This window comes from Sinocyclocheilus grahami, unplaced genomic scaffold, assembly GCF_001515645.1.
Source record: "Sinocyclocheilus grahami isolate Dianchi unplaced genomic scaffold, SAMN03320097.WGS_v1.1 scaffold288.1, whole genome shotgun sequence".
In the NCBI taxonomy this organism is placed as follows: domain Eukaryota; kingdom Metazoa; phylum Chordata; class Actinopteri; order Cypriniformes; family Cyprinidae; genus Sinocyclocheilus; species Sinocyclocheilus grahami.
Window position 1 is genome coordinate 39555 of NW_015505467.1, and position 23465 is coordinate 63019.

General features: G+C 35.4%; 1 protein-coding gene across 3 annotated transcripts in view; it reads right to left on the reverse strand.

Annotated features, from left to right (window-relative positions):
• Positions 1–23465, reverse strand: part of osbpl10b (oxysterol binding protein-like 10b) — a 61254-nt gene that overhangs the window by 3388 nt on the left and 34401 nt on the right. For all 3 annotated transcript variants that reach the window (XM_016292552.1, XM_016292551.1, XM_016292549.1), the window contains 6 exons: positions 18924–19146; positions 18567–18709; positions 7947–8093; positions 4988–5477; positions 730–916; positions 464–646 (listed from right to left, as the gene is read on the reverse strand). In XM_016292552.1, the coding sequence (XP_016148038.1) occupies positions 464–646; positions 730–916; positions 4988–5477; positions 7947–8093; positions 18567–18709; positions 18924–19146 (1373 nt within the window). The remainder of the gene's footprint in view (positions 1–463; positions 647–729; positions 917–4987; positions 5478–7946; positions 8094–18566; positions 18710–18923; positions 19147–23465) is intronic.

Below are 23465 nucleotides of genomic sequence, written 5' to 3' on the forward strand. Positions count from 1 at the left end.
TATATATATATATATATATATATATATATATATATATATATATATAAATAAAATAAAATAAAGCAAGACTACAAATGAAAATAAATTTGAAAAGGCATAAAAAGGATTAAATATCTGGGTTGTCTGTCACATCTTATGGGATAAAATAAAATAAGATTTAGTTGTTTAGCAAGTTTTCAAATTGAGGAAATTTTAACAATATTTAGCAATATTTAATATTAATTTAAACAATATTTAATGGTTATAAACTTTACTTTTGTTTTTTTTTTACTTTTAAACAAAGGTTTAAAGCTGCTACTCACATAATATGAAAAGTCTACTACTAATGAAAAGGAATATGAATATAAAACTGTAAAACAATGCTTATAGCAACTTCAAAGAAAAGATCCTTCATGTTAATTCTCGTTATCAGTTCTCTCACATGGTCATTACTGAAGCTAAATTCATGAACGCATCTCCTCACCTCGATTCATACTGGCCCTGTTTCTCCAGGGGCCGGATCTTCTTCTTAATGACCGGCAGTTTGGAGGTGTCAATCACTTTGGTCTCTCCGCTGCTGTAGGTGAACTCCAGTGTCCCGTTCCACTCCCCCTGAGCCTTGCAGACGATGGTGGCACTGGGGTTGTGCTTTACCTCAGCCGTGACTCTGTTGGAGAATGACAAAAGAAAAACTCTTTGACCTGATCTCAAATAAAACAGGCTCTCAAAGACAAGTCTCGTCACGCTCACCTGTGAACCTTCCCTCCGTAGAAGGGTTTGGTGTGGAATGTGACGGTGGAAGAGTATCCGCTTTTGGCGCAGCAGATGGAAACTTTCCCGCCCAGCTCCACCCAGGGCACTGTGAGGATGGAGCGAGCGTAGGCAGACGGCAGCGTGAACACATACTCCTCATCATGCTCCAAGAGATGTAACACTCCTAACGTAAAACACAGGGCACACACTCTTCAGCAGAACACACTCACCAGGAACCGTAGATACAGTACTGAACGCTTTCAGCTCATCTCCATATAAAAGATTGGCAGCAATACTGATCCACGTTGAAGGAGTTTACAAAGCTTTTGCGTGTTTGGTGCAGAGGAGAAACTCAAAAAGCAAGCCAAGTATTATGCTAGATGTTTAGGTTATGATCAAATTAAAACATGAACGGTGATTTTGCATTCATACAAAAACTGTTTGTGCTCTTAAATGTCAATCTAACAGTTTCATCTATCACATTGTATCACAAATTCTAAATCGGTCCCAACCAATCCTAAAGGAATCAAATGTCCTGTAAGAATTCTCAAAGAAATAATGAAATAAGATCCTAATAGATAAACTGAAATCACACATTTCAATGTATTAGTTCAGTTGATCCAGGATCTTTAGTTATTTGGTCAAAATGAACAAATAATTCAATATTCATTGCTTGGTAACTTGATGTTTTATGAACTTTGCAAAGATTTAATGCTGCTACTTAATCTACATTATAAATAGGTAAACAACTGAAAAATAAATAAAAACGCTTAAAAAGGTGGATTCTTAGAGCAGTGGGATTATGGAGAGTGATGTTATTGTTAAATAAAACTAAAAATATATATAACAAACATTTTGTTCATTTGAAATAAAGCTGAAATCTAAATATTAGATTTAAAAAAATAAAATAAAATCTTGCCTTGGCCACCAGCTAAATTAGAATATGTTTAAGTTTACTAAAACTAAAACTGAACAAACAAATAAATAAATTCATAGTATTTTAAAAAACTGAAAATAGAAGAAAAACCCCCGAAATATATTAAATTACAATACAATTACTAAAAAGTAAATAAATAAAATTAAAGCTAATATAAAATATTAATAAATACTATACTAGTATACAAATAATGCTAAAAGCAATAGAAAATAATAGTGAATGTAAAAAAATATATATGATAATAATGAGCCAAATGGAAGCCACAACAAACCATAAAAAATACATTAAAAGTTCATTAGGAAAAATTGAAAAGTTGAAAATTGAAACTGAAAATATGAAAAGTTCACAGTAATATTAAGATCAATAATAGATTTTTTTAGTAAATTGTTTACCTCTGTATGATAAACAATTCTGTAAATGTCAACACTTTATGACCAATGTAAAATCTGGATCCTAAAGCAAAACTACTTTTTTGAGAATATTAGAATTGGTTCCAAATTATATTAACAATTCATTAGCATGCATTTAGGACTATTAGTTTAAAAAAATTAAATTCAAGCTTAATTACCACTATAATCCTTCTGCACAGCCCAGGTTCATGTGTCACCAGGATGACAGATTTTTTCCCTCAATCATTTAACAATATCAGTTTCCTGGTGTACTTTGATTTTAATATACTATATTATAATGCAAGTCTCGAACTACAGTTGGAAGTTATTAATTAAAATGATGAATTGCGTCTAGCTGTGTAACTCGGGTAACATCTGAACAGCAGCTCTCTCGGTGGGCCTGGCCTCTTTTTATTCTGGTTACATAATGGACAGCTGTCTAGTGGCAAAATCTCTGTGGGCTTTCAGTCAGGTCTGACAACAGCACATCTGTTTCCCAGAGACAAGTGAGCTGAAGGGGGCGGGTGCAGTTCGGCTCCCTGTCTCTGGATCTCTGCTCCAGACGGGTCAAACGTGCTGCGGCCCGAAGCAGTGCTGCTGGAGCAGTTCCCTGTGGGAATGCTGATAACAGAGCTTCTCTGAAGATCCCAGTAGAGGACAGTCGAATTCATCCGTGCTGACACATGAGGAAACTACATTTGATGGAGCCGACGTGGCTGATTAGCAGGAGGGACATTCACTGTGTTAAGGCTGTTCAAGCACCCTTAATTCAGTCATGATGTCAATTTGTAGCGAGCCTGGAATGCTGATTGACTATGGGTTCCATCAGGAAATTCAAATGGGTTTTTAGAATAGCGAGCATTTTACTGTTTCACAAAAGAAAATTGTCATGCCAGAGATATTACAGTTAACTAAAACCATAAAAAAAACGCTACTTAAAAGAAAAAAAAAATGCATAGATTAGATGGATAGATAGATAGATAGATGCATATAAAAAATATATGAAAATATGAAAAATACAAAAATATTAAGCTGCACAACTGTTTTCAACATTAATAGTAATAAGAAATGTTACTTGGGCAACAAAAACAGTTATTGTAAATTCTTATATCTTATAATATCTAAATAATCTATAATATTTCACAAAATTACTGTATCTTTTGATCAAATGTGACCCTGGACCACAAAACCAGTCATAAGGGTACATTTTTTGAAATACATAATCTGAAAGCTGAATAAATAAGCTTTCCACTGATGTATGGTTTGTTAGGATAGGACAATATTCAGCCGAGATACAACTATTTGAAAATCTGGAAACTGAGGGTGCAAAAAAAATCTCAATATTGAGAAAATCACCTTTAAAGTTATCCAAATAAAGTTCTTAGCCATGCATATTACTAATCAAAAATTAAGTTTTGATATATTTACGGTAGGAAATTTACAAAATATCTTTATGGAACATGATCTGTACTTAATGTACTAATGATTTTTGGCATAAAAGAAAAATCGATAATTTTGACCCATACAATGGTGTTTTGGCTATTGCTACAAATATACCCAAACGACTTAAGACTGGTTTTGTGGTCCAGGGTCACAAATAAATGCTGCCTAACTTTTATTCAGCAGTGCACATGGTAAGGCAAACACAAGTTTTGAGTAAAACAGTCCGTTTAGTCCGCACTTAGTGCTCCATTCCCTAAGTGTATTTATAGTCAACATTTATCTTGTGCCATCTGACATTTTGTCACAATTCATTCCGGGATTTCATTCCTTGTGAAGAATATGGCCAAAACAAGGTATCCTTATTAAATTAAAGCAGAGATTCTGGAACATCAGGGCGTGCAATGACAATGCCTTTGTTGGCAGCTCACCAGTTTTAGAATCAGAATGAAACATCAAGCGACTGAGTGAAGTGAAACATCAAGGGGAGAGTTTCTGTTGTTATTCTCTGAGACAGATGGAGTTGTGATATAAGCACCAGTAAATATCACAGGCCCTGTGGCCGACACTCATATAACCACAATCAGCTGATCTAGAAACGGTATGCTCTTTGGTCACACATCTGAGAGGATGGAGGAAAAACAGTTCTGCCTGAATGAGCAAACCCTCAGGCTTTAATCAAACAGTAATGAACAAAACTCAATGATCCCAACAGACAAATGACTGCCATAAACATAACACAACTTTATGAATAAATAAATGCTTCTAAGAAACTATATTAGCAGTTTTTACAGAAACAAACTACACTGTATTTAAAAAAAAAACTTATGTATTTTACACAACTTTCATTTTAATATTAAATAATAATTATTATTATTTCATATTAAAATTCTGATCAATACCTATAAGACTATAATTATTTTCATGCTATGGATATATCAATATCAAAAGTATAAAATAGATTTGTCTAAATGGATCATTAAATGAAAAAATAAATAATATATATATACTTATTTTATTTCAGATAGTTGCCAAGACCACATTTCTAATTTTTGCACTAAAATAACTACAACTAAAACTACTATAACTACACACAAACACACACACACACACACACATACAAAAAATAAAATTGAATTAAAAATATTAACAAAAACTGTAAAAACAAATGAATGATATTAACTAAAATGATCTAATCACATCATAAAGCGCAGCAGCATGAAAAATGTATATTCATTTGTATATTCATTCTTATAGTTTAAAGATTAATTTTATGTAAGCATTGGATAACAAAAATACAACTAACATAAAAATATGGAAAATGAGCACAAATAATTAAATATTTAATATCCATTGATACCAATAAATAAAAAATGTATTGCTATCAGTCGATATGGTACCAATGTACTGTCCTTATGTAAAATATTTGTCACACCAATAAAGCATACTAAAATTTAAACTGGTGTTAAGAGAGACTCATCAAACTCACCTTCTCCAACCATTGACACTCCTATGGACATGCCCATGAATTTGCTTTTAGTCCAAACATGGGTGTTGACGCATATCTGCTGCTCTTTGCACTCGCAGTAGAATCCAGAGACCGGGGGGTGGTGGGACACCTGCTCAGCCACAAAACGTAGCTGGTAAGATCCTAACCCCTCATTGGAGGCGGTCTGGGTGGAATGAGCAGCCGCAGGGGCTGGACTTGAGCTGGTAGTCCTGAGGGGCCGCACCTTATCTTGCGGTACGTCCCATGTGCATTGGAAGCTCTCCCCCAGAATGGGGTTGTAAGGCTTCTTGGCCACAGCACCTTTACGACCCTCATGGAAAGCAGTCAAGTAGTATTCCACAAACCGGATCATACGTTCCTCTGCTGTCACTCCAGATGTGATGGCCAAAAACACATCCGGATGGGCCATGAAGTTGGCATACATCTCCAAAAGAGAGCGCTTCTCTAAGATGAACGTGGGCAACACCACCTGAGAACAAATAATATTGGCATACATTATCTGACCAATATATAGCTGCTGATTTGAGGAAACTTGAGCAGCAAAGAACATATTATATTATATTATATTTGTATCACATAACTTCTCTGTGTTTGCACATTCCAGACAGAATGTCACCATTTCTGTAGTTTAAATCCTCAAAAAATCATAAAAATATCACTGATTAATTAGGATGAATGGGTGAATCACTGAATAATTCACTCAACCAATTTGTTTAGAAACACTGACTCATTCACTACTATACTGAGCGATGACTCTGCTGAGGCTTGGTTCAGAGCTGTTTTTACTGTAGGCGCAAAACAAAGTAACAGGCAATATTGTGCCTAAAATTACTCAATAAGAAATTCTTGTTTCTTGAACTTCTGTATTAAAGCAATATCACACTCAAATCCGCATATATATATATATAAAAGTACCCCAGCAATCTTAGCTGTGTGATATTGCTTATATTAGGGGTGGGCAATATACCAGTAGACACAATTAACCGGTAGAATTTGTCAACCGGTAGAGATTCTGAACTATTGTCTCTATCGCAGTTACACATTCATGTAACATTGCTGTGCTACATGGTCACGAAAACGTATCGTTTGCACGTGTTTTTAAGCATTGCGATTTAAAATCAAGTGATTTTAAGCCATTGAAAATCAATCTGCAGCGAAAGAGAACTCATTTCGCTATATGTGCGTGCTGTCTGAGACTATTTCTGAGCACTATCAGTGATGTGCGCACACGTGAAGACAGTGTTCTACTGTTCAAAACAGTTTTTTTGCCACTTTATAGGCCTTGAATAGTTAAAAACATGTACTTGTATGAGTCGAAAGTGTAATTTAGGTCTTAAGTGAAAGCAAACATCTGAGAAAGAAAACACATGTGTAACAGTATATTGGATCCGGTCAGCTCTTAAAGTGACAGCAGTCTAATATTCCTGCTGTCTGCCATTCATGTTAATCAAACAACAAAAGAAAGAAAAAGTGGAGATAAACTACCACTTTTGTTACTTTAATAAAAGAGAAATATATATTTAATTTACACAGTGAAGAATATGCAGTGTTTTTATACATTTGATTACTTTATACAATGTATGTAGCATTTGTTATTTATTTGATATACTGTAGTTTTTTTGTCCCATTACTTGTAATTAGTTTCTTATTCTTATTTATTCTTAATTAATGACCGTTTACTTGCCTTCAGTGAGCTTGAGTTTTGTTTTTGTTTAGGTTACTCTTAGTTTTTTGTGATATTGACACTGGTGACTAGAATTATGAAATTTCTATGGTATCAAAGATTTTGATATCATAAAGACCTTATTTAAAGCAAAAATAACTATATTGTGTGATATATATCATTATCGTGAAATAAAATTACTCGGATCGTGATAAGATTTTGGTCATACCGCCCACCCCTAGCTTATATTACTTTATATTATTCAGCTTTATGCAATGTGATCTGCTGCCAGTGTAAACACATTAATACTGATGCTCAAAGATGTAATAACATAATAACTGTATGCTAGTCTCTGTATCACAGATTCTGACTCCATGGATCAATGCACTGTCCGTTCCCCCTGAGGCCTACAGTACACATCCACACACATCACTGAACTTCATCATCTGAGCTATCCAAATGACTGCTCAAATCCTGCTGAACTATAAACACAAGCCCAGAAGGAAATGTTCCTCTCAGAGAGAGACTAAACAAAGACGAGGTAGGTAGTATAGAGAGAAACATATATCACAACACTGAAATATTCCTCAGGCTGATGAAGCGTAATTAGTACAATAATATCACGACACCTCTCGACACTTAGTTCATTAGATTCCTAATCACGAGGACGAACAGGAACATCATATCAGATAACGTTTCCTGTTAACTGATTATGTAAAGTATAATTATGAAACTGAATTTGCCCTGAGCTATGATTATATTAATAATATTCTTCTTCACGTAGCGTGGCACATCCTCAATCTGTGTCCAAAGCTAGACAATGTCCATGCAAAACTTTAATACATAGAAAAAAGCACGAGATTGTCCGGTTGTTAACTAAATTCTAAATAAGGACATAACATACACCTCTATTTTTTTTTTTATGTGAAGCAAATTATAATGAGTTACAGATAAACATAAACCCACCCTTAAAACAAAGCATTTTTCTTTTTTTTTTTTTACTTTTGTTTATGGCACACAATGTGGGTGTATGCCACAATGTTCTAATAATAAAAATCTAATAACAAAGATTTCCAAATCGTAAAAAGCTAGAAAACCATCCTTTGTTCCCTGAGATCAAGAGGATATAAATAGTCTTGAGTGGTTCCTGTTTGTATATGAAAAGGAAGAGCAAATGTACACAAGTTGGGAATGGCCAAATTGTTTCACGACCATTTCAACTTCATGATTAGTTTGGGTGGGACAGCAAGTGTGTGTGTTTGTGTGTGTGTATACCCGTGTGAGGTCCATGCCCAGTTTGAGTTGAGACAGCAGATGGAGGATGATGCTTCTCTGGTCATCCAAGACTCCGAGGTCTTCCTCCTCATTATCTTCTGTGTCTGTGATCTCCTCGCTGGAGTCCACCGATTCTGAGCTGGAGTTCTGCAAACACACACACAGGACAATTTCCAAATGTTACTGAACAAAGATCACTTGTTATTTACTACTAATTATATTTTAAACCTAATTTCTATACACCACATACATGGCATGCTGTGAAAGCCCATATCCACCACATAAGAAAAACAATCATAATTATGACATAGACAGTCTAAATGATAAGATGTTATAATTGAGTTATAGTTGACATAAAAAGTCTATGTATTCATTACGAATTTTTAAAACATAACTATGTCATAAAAAGTCAAATTTATGACATTAAAAAAAATCATAAGTCTGACATAAAAACTCAAAATGATTACTGTCATAATCATTACTTTTTAATCCCATAATTGTATCTCATAATTGACTTATTATTTTTTATTTACCAAGACAAAAAAATGTTTATGGTGGAAATGGGCTTTCATACCATGCTGTCAGTCACCACTGACAATAATTCACTTGTAAACGAACCCGATTAGTGTTGAAATTTGTTTTTGTATTGTTTTGTTGTTGTTTCAACACTCCTTTAACCATAGAAATGCTATAGAAATTGCAACTAAAAAAAGAGAACATGGTGGAGAACTTTTTTACTTTTATTTTTTTCCCATTTATTATTTTAATTATTTAATTTATAATTTAAATGTAATTGTTGTAAAATGTAAAAGTTGTCATTGTATTATAAGCTGTCAATATATTTATTCATTATATTTAATGTAATTCATTTTTGTATTCCCCTTTTTTGTAAAAACATTTAATTCATTTTTGTAAAAAAAATAAAAAAATAAAAAAAATTATATATATATATATACAGTGGGTACGGAAAGTATTCGGATCACTCCTTTTTCCTTTCCAAGGCACATGAATGTGAGTAAGTGAGGGGCAGCAGATGGGATCTAAATGGGTTATATGATTAGACTGTAAAGTAAAATAGTAGGGTTTTGTGAACAAGCCGTAATCCCCGAGGTAACGCTTACAACTGGGCACAAAACATTGCCCGTGGCGTTATGGGCCGATTTGATTAGATTCTCTTGCAAACCATTTATCATATTTCCCTTTCCTTCAGCATTCTCTCTTAGCGGTAAAAAGGGAAAATTGTGTTCCTGTAAAAAGTACAGGAGCTCATCGAGCCAGATGGGATGTCCTCATTTCGAGCTGCAGCGATCCACCTGAATATTTCATAGAACAAGAGCAGAGCACTTTCTCTCTCCCTTTACGTCATCACAGATATGATTAAATAAACACATGTGAATGAGGTCACATGCAAGTTCACACATCCAGTGTGACCACAAATCTATAACACAAATGCATCACCAATACTAAATACAATGTTCCATGCTCACATGGATTCACAAAGGACCATGTCAAGGACACTCGAAACTATTCATTTCTGTCCTCCTTTCTCTGTGGACGCTCAGTTGGGTGGTTTTGTTTTGTTGGAGTGTTTGGTAGCTACAGTAACTACTAGCCAAAAGTTGCATGTTGAGATTGTTTATGCAAATCAAATCAGAGCTAATTAAATACACAGTGATTTAAGAGATGCAGCGGAAAGAAGACAGTAGAATATGAAAAAAGTACCCAGATTTTTCTAGATTGACTAGAGAGAAAATGGAGACTTTGTCTTCTAAAGACTTTTCTGTCAGAGAAAAATACTCCAGTAACCTCACTTTTTCAAAGTTTCAGAAGAGATCTTAATGTGTCAAACTGTGTCTGCAATCAAAAGTCAGAGATTTCTCATCAAATTCTACCAAAACCAAAGCTTTGTGGTCTATATTAATTTTATAGCTCAATACGGAGTTAAAATGGTCTCATTTTTGTTCCTTTTATTCCTCCTAAGGAAATTTTGAGAAACATCTGAGATGAAGTTGATACATACATAAGAACACCACTTTGTCACCTGAGCTTCTAAAGAGCAACCTCCAAGCAATGGTATTTTCCACTGCTAGACTTAATATGCAAAAATACTGGCATAAAAACATGACCAACATGAGCCAATAAAAACATTACAGCAATGACTGAAGTTTCCAACTTCCCAGCATTCCAGAGAGTCACTCCTGCCTCTCGCCAACAGGATAAACATGCATCAAACTTACATTCATTTCGGGGCTGGTTCAGAAATGCGCTCTTGGGTGTTCATCTCATAGTTTGACTGTGGTGGTATCCACAAAACTCTCTCTTTCACGATCTCTCACTAACTCTGACACTCTTATCTGGCTGCCCAGCTGTCCCTGAGCCGAGGAAGTGCTGCTCCCTCCCACTCTGCCAGCCTGTACTCTCTCTCTCTCTCTCACTCTAATGCTGCCTCGATTCCCCACAAACCGCTTGCTTAAAGTACAGCTGAACTTCATGAGGTTTGTTTGCTCTGGTTCATGGAGGATGGAGTTGACATTATATAGTAGAGAGAGAGAGATCAAGAAACGGTGAAGAGATTAAATTGAGGCCCTCCATATGACCTTCAATCTATCAAAGCCACTCCCACCTTAAATCACTTTCGTAGTGCATTTACACCAATTCCACATCTGCCTCATCCCCATTATAATGTCGAGCATCACCTCTGTTTCTCAGAGCAAGCACACAATGCTGAGGACAAGTGTAGTTAGCTGGACAAATTTGGTTTCAGTCAGATTAAAGGCAAATTATTAAAATCAAAGTGCATGTAAATGTACTTGTCCAGTCACTCCCAGTTGACCAAACATCCACTTTAGTTACTGCTCCAACACTAGTTAACACAAGTATAAAAACAAACCCTTGGTGCATTAGGGAAGTAATGCTTTAAATTTTAGGATTTCTCAAAGACACTTTTTTGGTTTTAAATTTTTTAAATTTTTAACTTTTTAAAGTAATGAACGTATAAATAAACGGCATTGTTCAAATGTTTGGGGTCGGTGAGATTTTTTCAATTTTAAAGCTGCATTTATTTTATCAAAAAAAAAAATGCAGTAAAAACAGTATAAATAGTGAAATGTTTTTACAATTTAAATAAATATATTTTTAAAAATTATAAAATGCAATTTATTCCTTTGATGCCAAAGCCAAATTTCCAGCATCATTACTCCAGTCTTCAGTGTCACATGATCATTCAGAAATCATTCTAATATACTGAACATTTATTATTACTAATGTTAAAAACATATGTTGTGCTGATTAATATTTCTGTGGAAACCGTTATACACTTTTCTTAGGATTCTTTGATGAAAACAAGGTTCAAAAGAACAGCATTTATTTGAAATAGAAATATTTTGTAGCATTATAAATATCTCTACTTTCACCTTTGATGAATTAAATTCATCCTAGCAGAATAAAAAATATTAATTTATTTCAAAAAGGAAAAAAAAGTCTCACTGAGCCCAAACTTTTGAACAGTAATGTATAAATGCAGTAAAGCAAGGAGAAAAAAACAGTATCTGCCATGATGTTAGTACAGTTTGAGTTTGTGATGTGTTCAGTATCATTTGATCAGTATCATATGATGTGTTTAATCCTCGTGCGGTCCCATGACACGACCTGATCCGCACAGGACTCCACGGGAACCTCCTGAACCTAGTGTGTGCATGCATATGTGTGTGTGTGTGGTATTTCATTATGCAACACTAGAATACTGCATATTGCACAGTATACAAAGTATGGTATACAGTAGTATGCTGTAGTCACCTGACCTCATTATACAATCTTAGAAAATTAAAAAAAAGGTCCATTGCATTTTTAATTACATTTTATTTTGAGAAAATAAATTTGATTAAATCTTGACTGACAGCACATCATCAATTTCCATTGGTTTTAATAGAAAAAAAGCTTAAACTACATACTGCATACATAGTAAGAGTAAAGTATGCTATTCAGAACACAGCCTCATCACAGTGTGTGTTCCAACAGAGGAAAGAAAAAAGGGGAGAGAAAATGAAAAAATCCCCTAGTCAGAGGATTAAGTGTGTACTATACACTTCACATTAGTCATTGGCATGATCTCAGATTATACTCTGCAATGTCTTTTGTTCACAAACACAACTCAAAGCACAACTCTGGCTCCAGGCTTCATCTTAGCACACAGAGATGATTTTTGTACACAATGCAATTAGCTCTATTATACACACTAGATGAAATACAGTGGGGTTCAAAGGAGTTGTGAGATATGTGTGAAAATGCTTAGACTGCAAATGGTAAAAAGTCTGTAGTGGGAGACACTGTTTGTTGAAACCTTCCTTTTTAGGACTGATCATAAAAAATCAGCTGACTTTGGTCAGGTGGCGTGACATCATGTTAGCGCTCCTGGGAAAACAGCATGAGCTGGTGGGAAAGCAGTGTTTAAAACAGCACCACCATCATGAATTAATAATCAGCGGCAGCACGTTGTCTTCAGGGACGCAGTTAATGGAAGTGCCCACGCACTGAGAACAAGATGAAACCACGTACCTGAGACAAAGAGCCTTTAATGAACTCTACCATATAAAATTATAATAGTCTGCAGAAACAAACAGATCTCAGGGGTGAATAAAATGATAATGAATAACACAACCATTTGAATTCACCATCCCAATCTTATTTAAAATAATAATAATAATAATAAAAACTTAAAATGTACTTTTGTGTGTGTGTGTGTAGGTTTGTATTTTTTTTTTATATTTTATTAATGTAATGTAAAATAATATAATAAAAAAAAATTAAAAAGTAAAATGTAGTTTATCGTTTAGCTTGTAGTTTTAAAATGTTACTACCACTGCTACTACTAATATCTTCTATTAACAATGTAAAGTAAAATAATTGAATACATTTTAAAATGTAATAAGTATATGTAGTTTGTAGTTTACTTTATTAATTTTAAAACGTATTAAACTATTTAACATTACATATATAAATTATTAATAGTACTAGTATTTTAAAGACAAAGTTACTTTTTAAATGATTAAATATTATTTTTCATTATATCAATAAAATAATAATCTAAAAAACTTGAATTCTGAACTACATACTACTTTTTTACATTTTAAAATATTATAATATTATTTTACATTACATTGACAAAATATTATTAGTAGTAGTAGTATCTTAAAAACTTACAGTACAAACTACATTTACATTATACAATTTAAAATATTATTATACAATTATTTTATATTACATTGATATAATAATAATAATAATAACATTTAGCTTATTTACTGCCATAGTATAAGAAAACTGAATAACTGTAGTAATAAATTGCTGGCAAATTAAAGAAAAAAAATATAAGAAAATGTACTCAGTTGAACTAATAAAGTCACATTTAGATCTTTTTTTAAAGAAACTGAACAACTGTAATAGCAAGTGCAATTATAACTGCAGAAAAAACAGACAATTTTTTTCAGGGGTTTTTTTTATGTCTTTTTTCTCTTTTAGTTCAATGCTCATCTATAAAACAACACACAATTCATTAGTGAATCATAATCACTGGAATCAAAATCTGAACCAGAAATCAATAAATTCCTCATGATTCCCATGTAACCCCTGCCTTAGCTATGGCCTAGTATGACTGGTCAACTGACCGCTGTAAAGTCTTTTCCATTTCCAAGCACACAAATCCAAACCCTCCGTGTTGTGCCTCTTGAGAGTGTTACCTTTCGTCCCCAGCAGAGACGAGGACATATGATTGCCTTCTAGCCACACACACACACACACACACCAACACCCATTCACACACCGATTTGAATCTCGACAAGGATTTGCACCGCTGCTTCTCCTGTCAAACATCTGGGATATGTATGCTTGATGGGCCATGTCTCATAGCTCAGGTTTGTTTTTCTGCTCCCTGCAGTTTTGCTGCCGTTATTTTCCTCTGACAGCGCAGAAGAGCGAGCTGTCAGACCATGTACAGAAAGGCACGCTGGTCCACAGACAACTCTCTCTCCTTGAGACTGCTGACAGCACACACACACACACACACCAACACCCATTCACACACCGATTTGAATCTCAACAAGGATTTGCACCGCTGCTTCTCCTGTCAAACATCTGGGATATGTATGCTTGATGGGCCATGTCTCATAGCTCAGGTTTGTTTTTCTGCTCCCTGCAGTTTTGCTGCTGTTATTTTCCTCTGACAGCGCAGAAGAGCGAGCTGTCAGACCATGTACAGAAAGGCACGCTGGTCCACAGACAACTCTCTCTCCTTGAGACTGCTGACAGCCTCATTTCAATCCCAGTTGCCCAAGAATCCAATAAAAACATTGTCTTAAAAAAAGAACCATTAAATGCTTTGTGTACATTACACAAACTCCTTCCCAGACAGCTTTATACAGTCGTGACTGCTAGTCGTGACTGCTTTTCTCTGCAGTTCACGTGTAATCTTCAATCACTGCAATCCTTTCTGCTCTCTGCTTTCCTCTACTGGTGATTGCGATGAAGTACAACCATTCTAATAATGAAAACAATAGGCAATCTGCCACAAGAGATCTTATTAGGTTTCATTTACATGAGAGCAAACACAATCTGCAGGTGCAAAGGTACGTGTTTGTCAATTAAAAGATTCAGTATCACATTCATACAAATGCTTTGGCGTTTGGCCAGCGGTGATAAAAGAGAAGCCCTTTCGCTCCAGTCCGCAGCGCAGCCAAGATTTATAACCTCTCCAGCAGCACTGTTGTTTTACAGCATGTCTCACTGTTTCTGCATTCAGACAAGAAGAATCACTGGGACGGCTGCTGCATAAATCGCTTGGCTAATCATTTGTTGTGTTCCCCCGATCCTTGAGCAATCCCCGTGAATTTTAAACTGTTACAGCTGAACCACCGGCCAGGCGTTTCTCATCGGGTGAGTAGCTACGCCATCGACCCATGGCCCTGTCTGTCTAAATTAATTACAATATCCCAAACCTGTGCAGAATAAGTAATGATGCATTCTGATGAGTCTGCTTTAATAACAAGATTGGAATTCTAAAATATAAATTTAAATAAATATTCCACTTGCTAGGTCAAGGTCAATGTATTATAAATGTTATACAGCAGTTAGTTCCGGGCAACTGCTCATATAACAGAACTGGATTGCTTTCATTAAAAATAAAATACAAAATAAAATATCGGACCATGAGTATTCTGTCATAATTTGCTCTCATTTCAAATACAATGGGGAAATTTCATATAAGGGCAAGCTTCATATAAATCAGGGATGACCTAAAATATTTGCTTGAAACAAACCATAACGACAAATTTTCATTTTTTTCTGATGTTGGTTAATGGTCACGACATGCAAATAACCTAATCTTCTTTTTTTATTGTTTATTTACTGTATATATATATATATTTATTTAATCCCTAGCTTGGGAAACCCTGATATACTGCAAGTGATCCATAAGAGGTTCATGCTATAATGTGTGCCATGAAAAGACTCAAATTTAAGTTGTTATTCATGGATAACTTTCCCCTCCAACGGGTTGTTAACCATTATACAGAGAGTTGAGCCCAAGAATTGGATCAGTCTGAATTGTTAACAAATCATTCAGAACTGTTTTGTAAACTATATCAAACAATTCACTCAAAAGAGACTCAAATGAATGGTTCATTTGTAAACCGTGTGAGAATTGAAAGCTAGGGTGGATGTCATTTTTTTTTCAGCGAACAATGACTTAAAGGGACAGTTCATCCAAAAATAAAACTTTTTACACTACATATAAATAGCGATAGATTCTATTAATACTATGCAAAAATAGCAGTATTTTCTTTGCAATAAGTGTAAATAGTAGTTAGATGCTATTTATAATTCTTTGTGTAAAGTGGCAGATATTTGCACCTCAGTATTGTAGCACATTATAAAACAGTATGCAATAATAACGTATTGAGTGTATTTTTATTCAAATTAAATCGATGCCTTTTTGAGACAATAAGCCCTCCCTACCCCCTACCTGATAAATATTCTTTGACTTATTGAACATTATTTTTGACTTTTTGATTATTTACTTTTTTTTTTTTTTAAATATACACCTTTCCGATGTGATGTGTGATGAGGAAATGGAGAAGAACAAGTTTGGCAAAAGGCGGATTCAAACTCGGGTTCATCGCATCAAAAAGTTACTGCTACGCACTTTACTACCTATGCCACTGCAGCTGCTGTTTACCAGGTGTTTTTTTATAGTCTTGTCTAGCCCAAGCACACGCTGGTGGGTGGAGTTAATGTAAATAGCATATTAGTGTATAATACGGTTGAACCACTGATGTCACGTGGACTATTTTATTGGTGCCCTTACTACCTTTTTAGGCCTTGAACATAGTAGTTGCATTGCTGTCTGCAGGGTCAGAAAGCTCTTGGATTTCATCAAAAATATCTTAATTTGTGTTTCCGAAGATGAACGAAGGTCTTACGGGTTTGGAACGACATGAGGGTGAGTAATTAATGACTGAATTTTCATTTATTGTATATTGTTTACAATTCATATAGACTACTTCAATGCTACTTTAAGTCTTTTAAGCTCTTTCACATATTGAAAACAGCAACCAGGATTTTCTTCAAAAAGTCGCCTTTTGCGCTCTATGGATATAAGAAAGTCATACAGGTTTGGAACGAAATAAGGGTGAGTAAATGATGACCAGCTTTTCATTTGTAGATGAACTATTCCTTTAATTCCCACAGCAGCTGAAGTGGCTTTTTGCAGCTGGCAATAACATTACGCAGCGCGAAAGCTTCAGATAATTATGTATCTCCAGGGCTACAATACACAGTGTGATAAAAGATCACCAGAGCACTCCTGCGTGACGCGGCCACAATCAACTGTGCCACACAGAATCCATACAGCAACACACTGCACTCCCGAAAAAGGAGGCGCCTGCAGCCGGATCTCAAATGCAGTATGATGGGATTGATTGATGGAGCTCATACAAACTCATTTCAGACCTCAGATACATCAGCATATTTCATGTTTCATGCCCAGATAATCCATGAGCCATGCAGTCGATGCTGATGTTGCGTCTGTTAAAATTGCATTCGGTGCTGGAAGCACCTTAAATAACTGAAGAACACATGTGCCATGCATTTGCTTTACACTTCAGCATCATGCCATCATCACCTTCTTAATTTTCAACAGTGCGAACTGAGTCATTTAAAGGTTTAATGGTATGTCACAAAGTTAAATTAATTGGATACATTATCGTGAGTATATCAGAGAAAAAACGTAGCACAAATTCTGTCTGCTGCATTCTGGGAGCATGTTCGTCCTCACAGGGAGCCGATTTAATGACAAGCACACACAAAGCAACCGCGAAATGAATTAGCTCCCTTCAGGCATACGCGCACACACAAATTTACGTGTATTTATACATACGCCACCGCGTGCGTGCAAACAAACAGTTGCACACGCTTGCGTCCAAGAAACAGCAGCCCAGAGAAGCGCAGGCGGATAAAAGGTTTCCAAGAGGGACGACTGACTCATTCAGGGCTCCAGTGGGATTGTGGGTATCCTCAGTCACCCACCACAGACGCTAAAACTAGAACACGTCCAATTAGTGCTCCTCTTCCACTCCTTCAATGTAGAAGCCTGGCAGGCGCACGCACAATAGCGCAGACACATATTTGAAACTTTTCAAAGACGTGTCTACTCTACGGGAGCCTTTAAATGAGTCAGAGACCATTCTGATTTTTTGGGCTATTATCAGAAAAGCTGAACGGATCCCGGTGACAGATTTTACCCCTGAAAGATCATCTCCCTTTTAAAGTGATAAGTAGCGTGTCACAGAGCTGCCAGTTTCAGAATGATAACGATGGGTGTAATGATGACTATATTGCAGGGGCGTTTCTTTGAGGAGGCGAGGGTGAAAGTGCCGCCTCAGAAATTTGGATGAGAAGTCTATTGCAAAAACAAAGTAAAATGAAATCCAAGACCACATAGGGTCTAAAGTACTAATTTTTCTAAAGTAACGCTGTCCAACAGTGACAGCAACAGATACATTTTAAGAAAGTGTCATAGATATAAAACATAATATATCTGCATTTCTGAGTACCTCAGTGACCTAATAAAATGAAATACAATATCATATACGAGGAAAAATTATATATAAACTATGTAGTAACATTGTCCAACAGTGACAGCAATGAATAAAATTTCAGGCAGGGAATAGAATAGAATAGAATAATTCAATAAAAAATTCAATTAAATTCAATTAAAAATAGCATTAAAATATATAAATAATAAATAAATAAATAATAAAATTAAATGTAAAGTACAATAAATTAAAATTAAATTAAATGTTATGAAAAAACATAATATATCTGTATTTCTGAGTACCTCTGTGACAAAATAGAATGAAACAAAATCATATACGAGACCAAATAAACTATGCAGTAACATTGTCCAACAGTGACAGCAATGGATCAAATTTCAGGCAAGGAATAGAATAGAATGGAAAAATTTTATTAAAAATAAATGAAGGAAAAAAAAAAAAAAAACACCCGTGCCAACTGCTATATAGAACGTAAAAGATGTTAGGAAAAACATAATATATGTGTGTTTGTGAGTACCTCTGTGTCTTTAAGCCGTTCATTGTTCCTGTGAAGTGGAGAGTGGGGCTGATGTCTAGTTGAGGTGTTGTTACGTGTTAATTCTCCAATCTTCACATGGCCTTCTGAGGCAGTTTTGGGCCTTGACCAATTAGAGACGTTATCTGCACACAGGATGATATCTGTTATCATACACAGCAATTAAAATTTATTTAAAAATTCACCATTAAGAAAATTTGTGGACATTGAGCTTCAAATTATGTTTGCTATAAATCAAACAATAATATTATATGTGATGTAACAAGAGGACACATTTTGGAACACCGCACTAACACACATCACACATTTCAGAAGAGACAGACAGTGCCATATTCTTGCCTGTATTTGATCCCTGCATGTGGCTGTGGGTGATGTGTTGGGCTGCCTGGCACACGTTGTGCTGAAGGATACTCAGGCATTCTCCCAGACAGCTGAGTGTGGCTGCAGACGTGGCTTTGAGCAGGAGCAGGTCCTGGTCCAGGGAGGACAGCGGCCCGCGGCTCGGCAACGACTCGATGGAATTCACCAGGTTCTTCTGTTGGCCTTCTGCCTGGGACATGACCTAAAAAAAACAAATCAACTGAAAGTCTTCTCATCAATTCCATTTGGACTTTTAAAACATCTTAATTAAATCAATTTGAACAGCACACATTTGTATTTAGAGCTACTTGAGTTGGGCTTTCTATTATCCACAGAACAGCCCTCCAGTAAATGAATCCTTGATTAGAATGCACTTAAAAACTGTACAAAATTAGTTCTATGATGACAACCCTCGAAGGGTTTGGTATGGTAATGTACATGACAATGTTAATGTGTTTGGTCTTGGCAGAGTAGATTTGCTGCGCCATAGCAGGTACAGAGACTTGATACTGCTAATACATCCACAACATGCTGCTGTGAGCATATAAGAAATACTGCTGCAGCACATATAACATATATGAAAACCCCCATAGGTAGCATATATGGATCATCCCATAGTAGATCTATACAGGTGGAGCTGGGGAAGGTGGAGGGTTTCTGAAGCGCGCTGCAACTGCTACAGCAAGCACTAGCCAAGTATTTGAATGTTGAGCAGCAAGCTCATTGGCTGCTGATACAAAAAGAACCAATCAGCTTTGCCATGTGAATAATGTCATTATGCCAGATTGAGTTAGACCTGTCTAGATCGGACTGCACCATCTAGAGTTTCATGACAGAACTTTGGATTTCTGTAATATTTACACAGGCACACACTGCCAGCTTGTACACAGCATTTGTACAGCATCTTATTTTACTCCTGTAGAGTGAAATATTTCTGTTTCAATCTTAATATTCAGTTAGAAAAAAATAGGGCAGGACCTAATTTTATTCATTATGAAATTATTAGATCATTAAAAGTAGGTGTTCCAAAAGGAAAGTAATTTCAGACCCCGGAGCAAGTTTTGATTAGACTTTTTTTTTGGAACAATGGACACATATATTATCATTATTTTTGTATCTACTGTATAGGCAAGGCAAGGCAAGTTTATTTGTATAGCACATTTCATACACAATGGTAATTCAAAGTGCTTTACATAAAATAAAATAAAAACAATAATCACAACAATAGTCAATTTTAATTTCATACTGACTTGAATTACAAAGTAATGTAAAATCTAACATTATTATAAAAATGGATGGACAACTGATGGAAGAATCTATCTATCTATCCATCTACCTACCTACGTCTATTAATCTTGTGGCTGTGGAAACTTTAATACAATTATACATTCATATACACATATATACTTACACATATAATATACAAGAATATTATGCAGCACAACTGTTCAACATTGATAATAATAACAACGTTGATGTTTTTAACCATCAAATCAACATTAGAATAATTTCTGAAGGATCATGTGACACGGAATACTGGAGTAACGGACTGGAGTAACTGAGCTTTGCCAACACAGGAAAAAATTAAATTTTTTAATATATTAAATAGCATTTATTCTTAACAATATAACAAATGGTTAATGTTGTAATATTTAAAAAAAAAAAATTTAAATGCATGCTGTCTTCGTGTGCACATATACACACATAATTGTTTTTTATCAATTGTCATGTGATGAGCTTAAAATGACAATAAAGTTGACTTTGATTAAATCACAAAGAAATAAAATAATACATATTGAGGTAAAGAAAATATGAGAAGTATAGGACAATAATCTAATCCAGGGGATTGTATTCCAGGTGTCTGATTTAGAGCAGATAGAGACACCTGCAATCCTCGCGGATCTCCAGGATTAGCTCAATCCTATCTTCTTCTCTGCACAAGTGTTTAAACAAACCACATGCTGTCAACTGCAAATCCCAGAGACAGAGAATATATGACATATTTGGGTGTATGTTGCTGAGTTTACCCTTATTAGGTGTTTATGAAAACTCTAATGTGCATTAAGTAGGGGATGTTTTGTGATCATGAAGCGAGACGTGAGGGAAAGTTTGTAGTGTTTGCCACCTCCGTTTGAGTCCGTCATGAAGGTAATGACCATGGGCTTTTGTGGTGGTGTGGATATTGAGCAGCTCTAATGAAAAGCAGACAGATAGCTGAAGAGGAGCAGAAAGTTGCAGGATGTGACTCATCACTGTAGGTCGCTCAGTACACGCATCTCTCTCTCTCTCTCTCTCCTCCCTCCATTCCAGCACTTCAGTGATTGCAACACTATTACAGCACAGCTGTAGTTTTAATGGAGGAAACTTACACTCTTAAAAGGAACATTAGAGTCTCCTCAAGATATCTGTTTCTCTGAAGCAGCTAAGATTTTATCTAAATATAATAATAAACACTCAGAAACAAATAAGATTATATAAAAGATGCACATACACTTTTCAAAAGTTTGGGGTCTGTAAGTTTTTTTTTCTTTTTTGAAAAGATTTTATGCTCAAAAAGGTTGCATTCATTTGATTAAAAATACAGTAAAAATAAATATTGTGAAATATTATTGCAATTTAAAATAATTGTTTTCTGTTTTAATATATTTTAAAATTTTATTTATTCCTGTGAAGCAAAACTGAATTTTCAGCAGCCATTACTCTACTTTAGTGTCACGTGAACTTTCAGAAATCAGAAATCACTCTAATGGCGATTTGGAACATTTATTATTATTATCCATGTTGAAAACAGTTGTGCTGCTTAATATCTACAGTGTAAACTGGGACACACATTTCCTAGGATTCTCTGATAAACTGAAAGTTAAAAGGAACATTATTCATATTAAGATATAATTTGTAACATCGCAAGTCCTTACTGTACTTTTTGATCAATTTAATGCATCCCAGATTCCCAGCTGAATAGAGGCATCAATGTATTTAAAAAATAAATAAATAAAACCTACTAGTGAAGGAAACTTTTGCATTTGTAACATCGCAAGTCCTTACTGTACTTTTTGATCAATTTAATGCATCCCAGCTGAATAGAGGCATCAATGTATTTAAAAAATAAATAAATAAAACCTACTAGTGAAGGAAACTTTTGAACAGTAGTGTATGAAAATACACTAAATGAACCTTTTAAGGCAATAATTCATTGAAAATATTAATGTTCTGCCATTATTACTCACTCTTGTTGTTGCAAGTTGTTGCAAAACCCATAGGTTGTTTAAAATGTCACATAGAAAATGGTGAAATTTCAAAGACAAAAAAAGTCATACAGGCTTAAAACAATCTAAAGGTGAGTAAATGATGACAGAATTGCTGTTTTCAGGTAAACTATCCTTTTAAATGTGTTTTGACAGGTTAGACTGCTCGGTCCCACAGACATTGACGTCACCAACATTCACTGAAACAGGGATATCACTACCAGCTCTCTCTGCGACAAGCAAAATACTTTTGGGATTTCTATAATAACTGTCCTGTCTGTCTGCTACAGCATGGCAAACTTTGAGCACAGAAGAGATTTTGCGGTAGCTCATAACCCAGCTCTCATGAAAAATTGATCTGTCTCTTTATACTCTCTCCTTGATCCATTTCTCTTTTTTAGTGAGTATTAAAGGAAAGAGACGGGCATCACAGCTGTTATCTGCTCTCAGCACAGAATTCCCATGGACCCCTGTGCACAGGTTCAGTACTGATCAAGATTCAGGAGCTGAGAGATCACACACACTCAAAACTGTTGTATAATGCTGAGAGAAAAAGACTAAAATAGCATTAAAGGGATAGTTCACCCAAAAATGTACTCTCCCTCATGTCGTTCCAAACCTGTATGACTTTCTTTCTAACATGGAACACTAAAGACGAACATATGAAGAATGTAATCAGTGTTTAGCACATTGATAATGCTAATGCAGGTGACTCAGGTTTGGGTCTGGCTTAGGCATGGGCCGATTACCGGTTTCAAGGTATACCGCGATTTGAAAATGTCACTGTTTCAAAACCGCTAATATTTTACGTTATACCGTTCCTGCGGTATGCGCTGTTTTTCATGTCCTCCTCAAAGACTGAAAGTGTAGGAATCCCTCAGGTTGAGTGCAGTGTAGAGAGTAAAGCCTCGTATACACCGGGACGATTATCGCGCGCGCTTATCGCCGACGTTTTTCGACGAGTCTTTTGTGTTCATACCCAAGCGATTTTCGCAGGCGATGAGCCGAGTGAACGTGCAAATTCACTCCGTGACATTAGATGGCACTTAATGAAAAACAGAAATACCCCGGTACACATCGAATCCTATTTGATCTGCAATTCCTCTCCATAACAACTCCCTCTTATCAAGATTTTTGTAGTCGCTGTCGCGTTTGTCATAAAGCCCTTTGTGTTCAGACACCAATGAGACCAGCAGCTCTACATTCATCTTGCCTTGATGCATCTTCTTGGTTTACTTACTTCCTCTTTGTCGTTAGGTATCAATGTGTGCTCGGC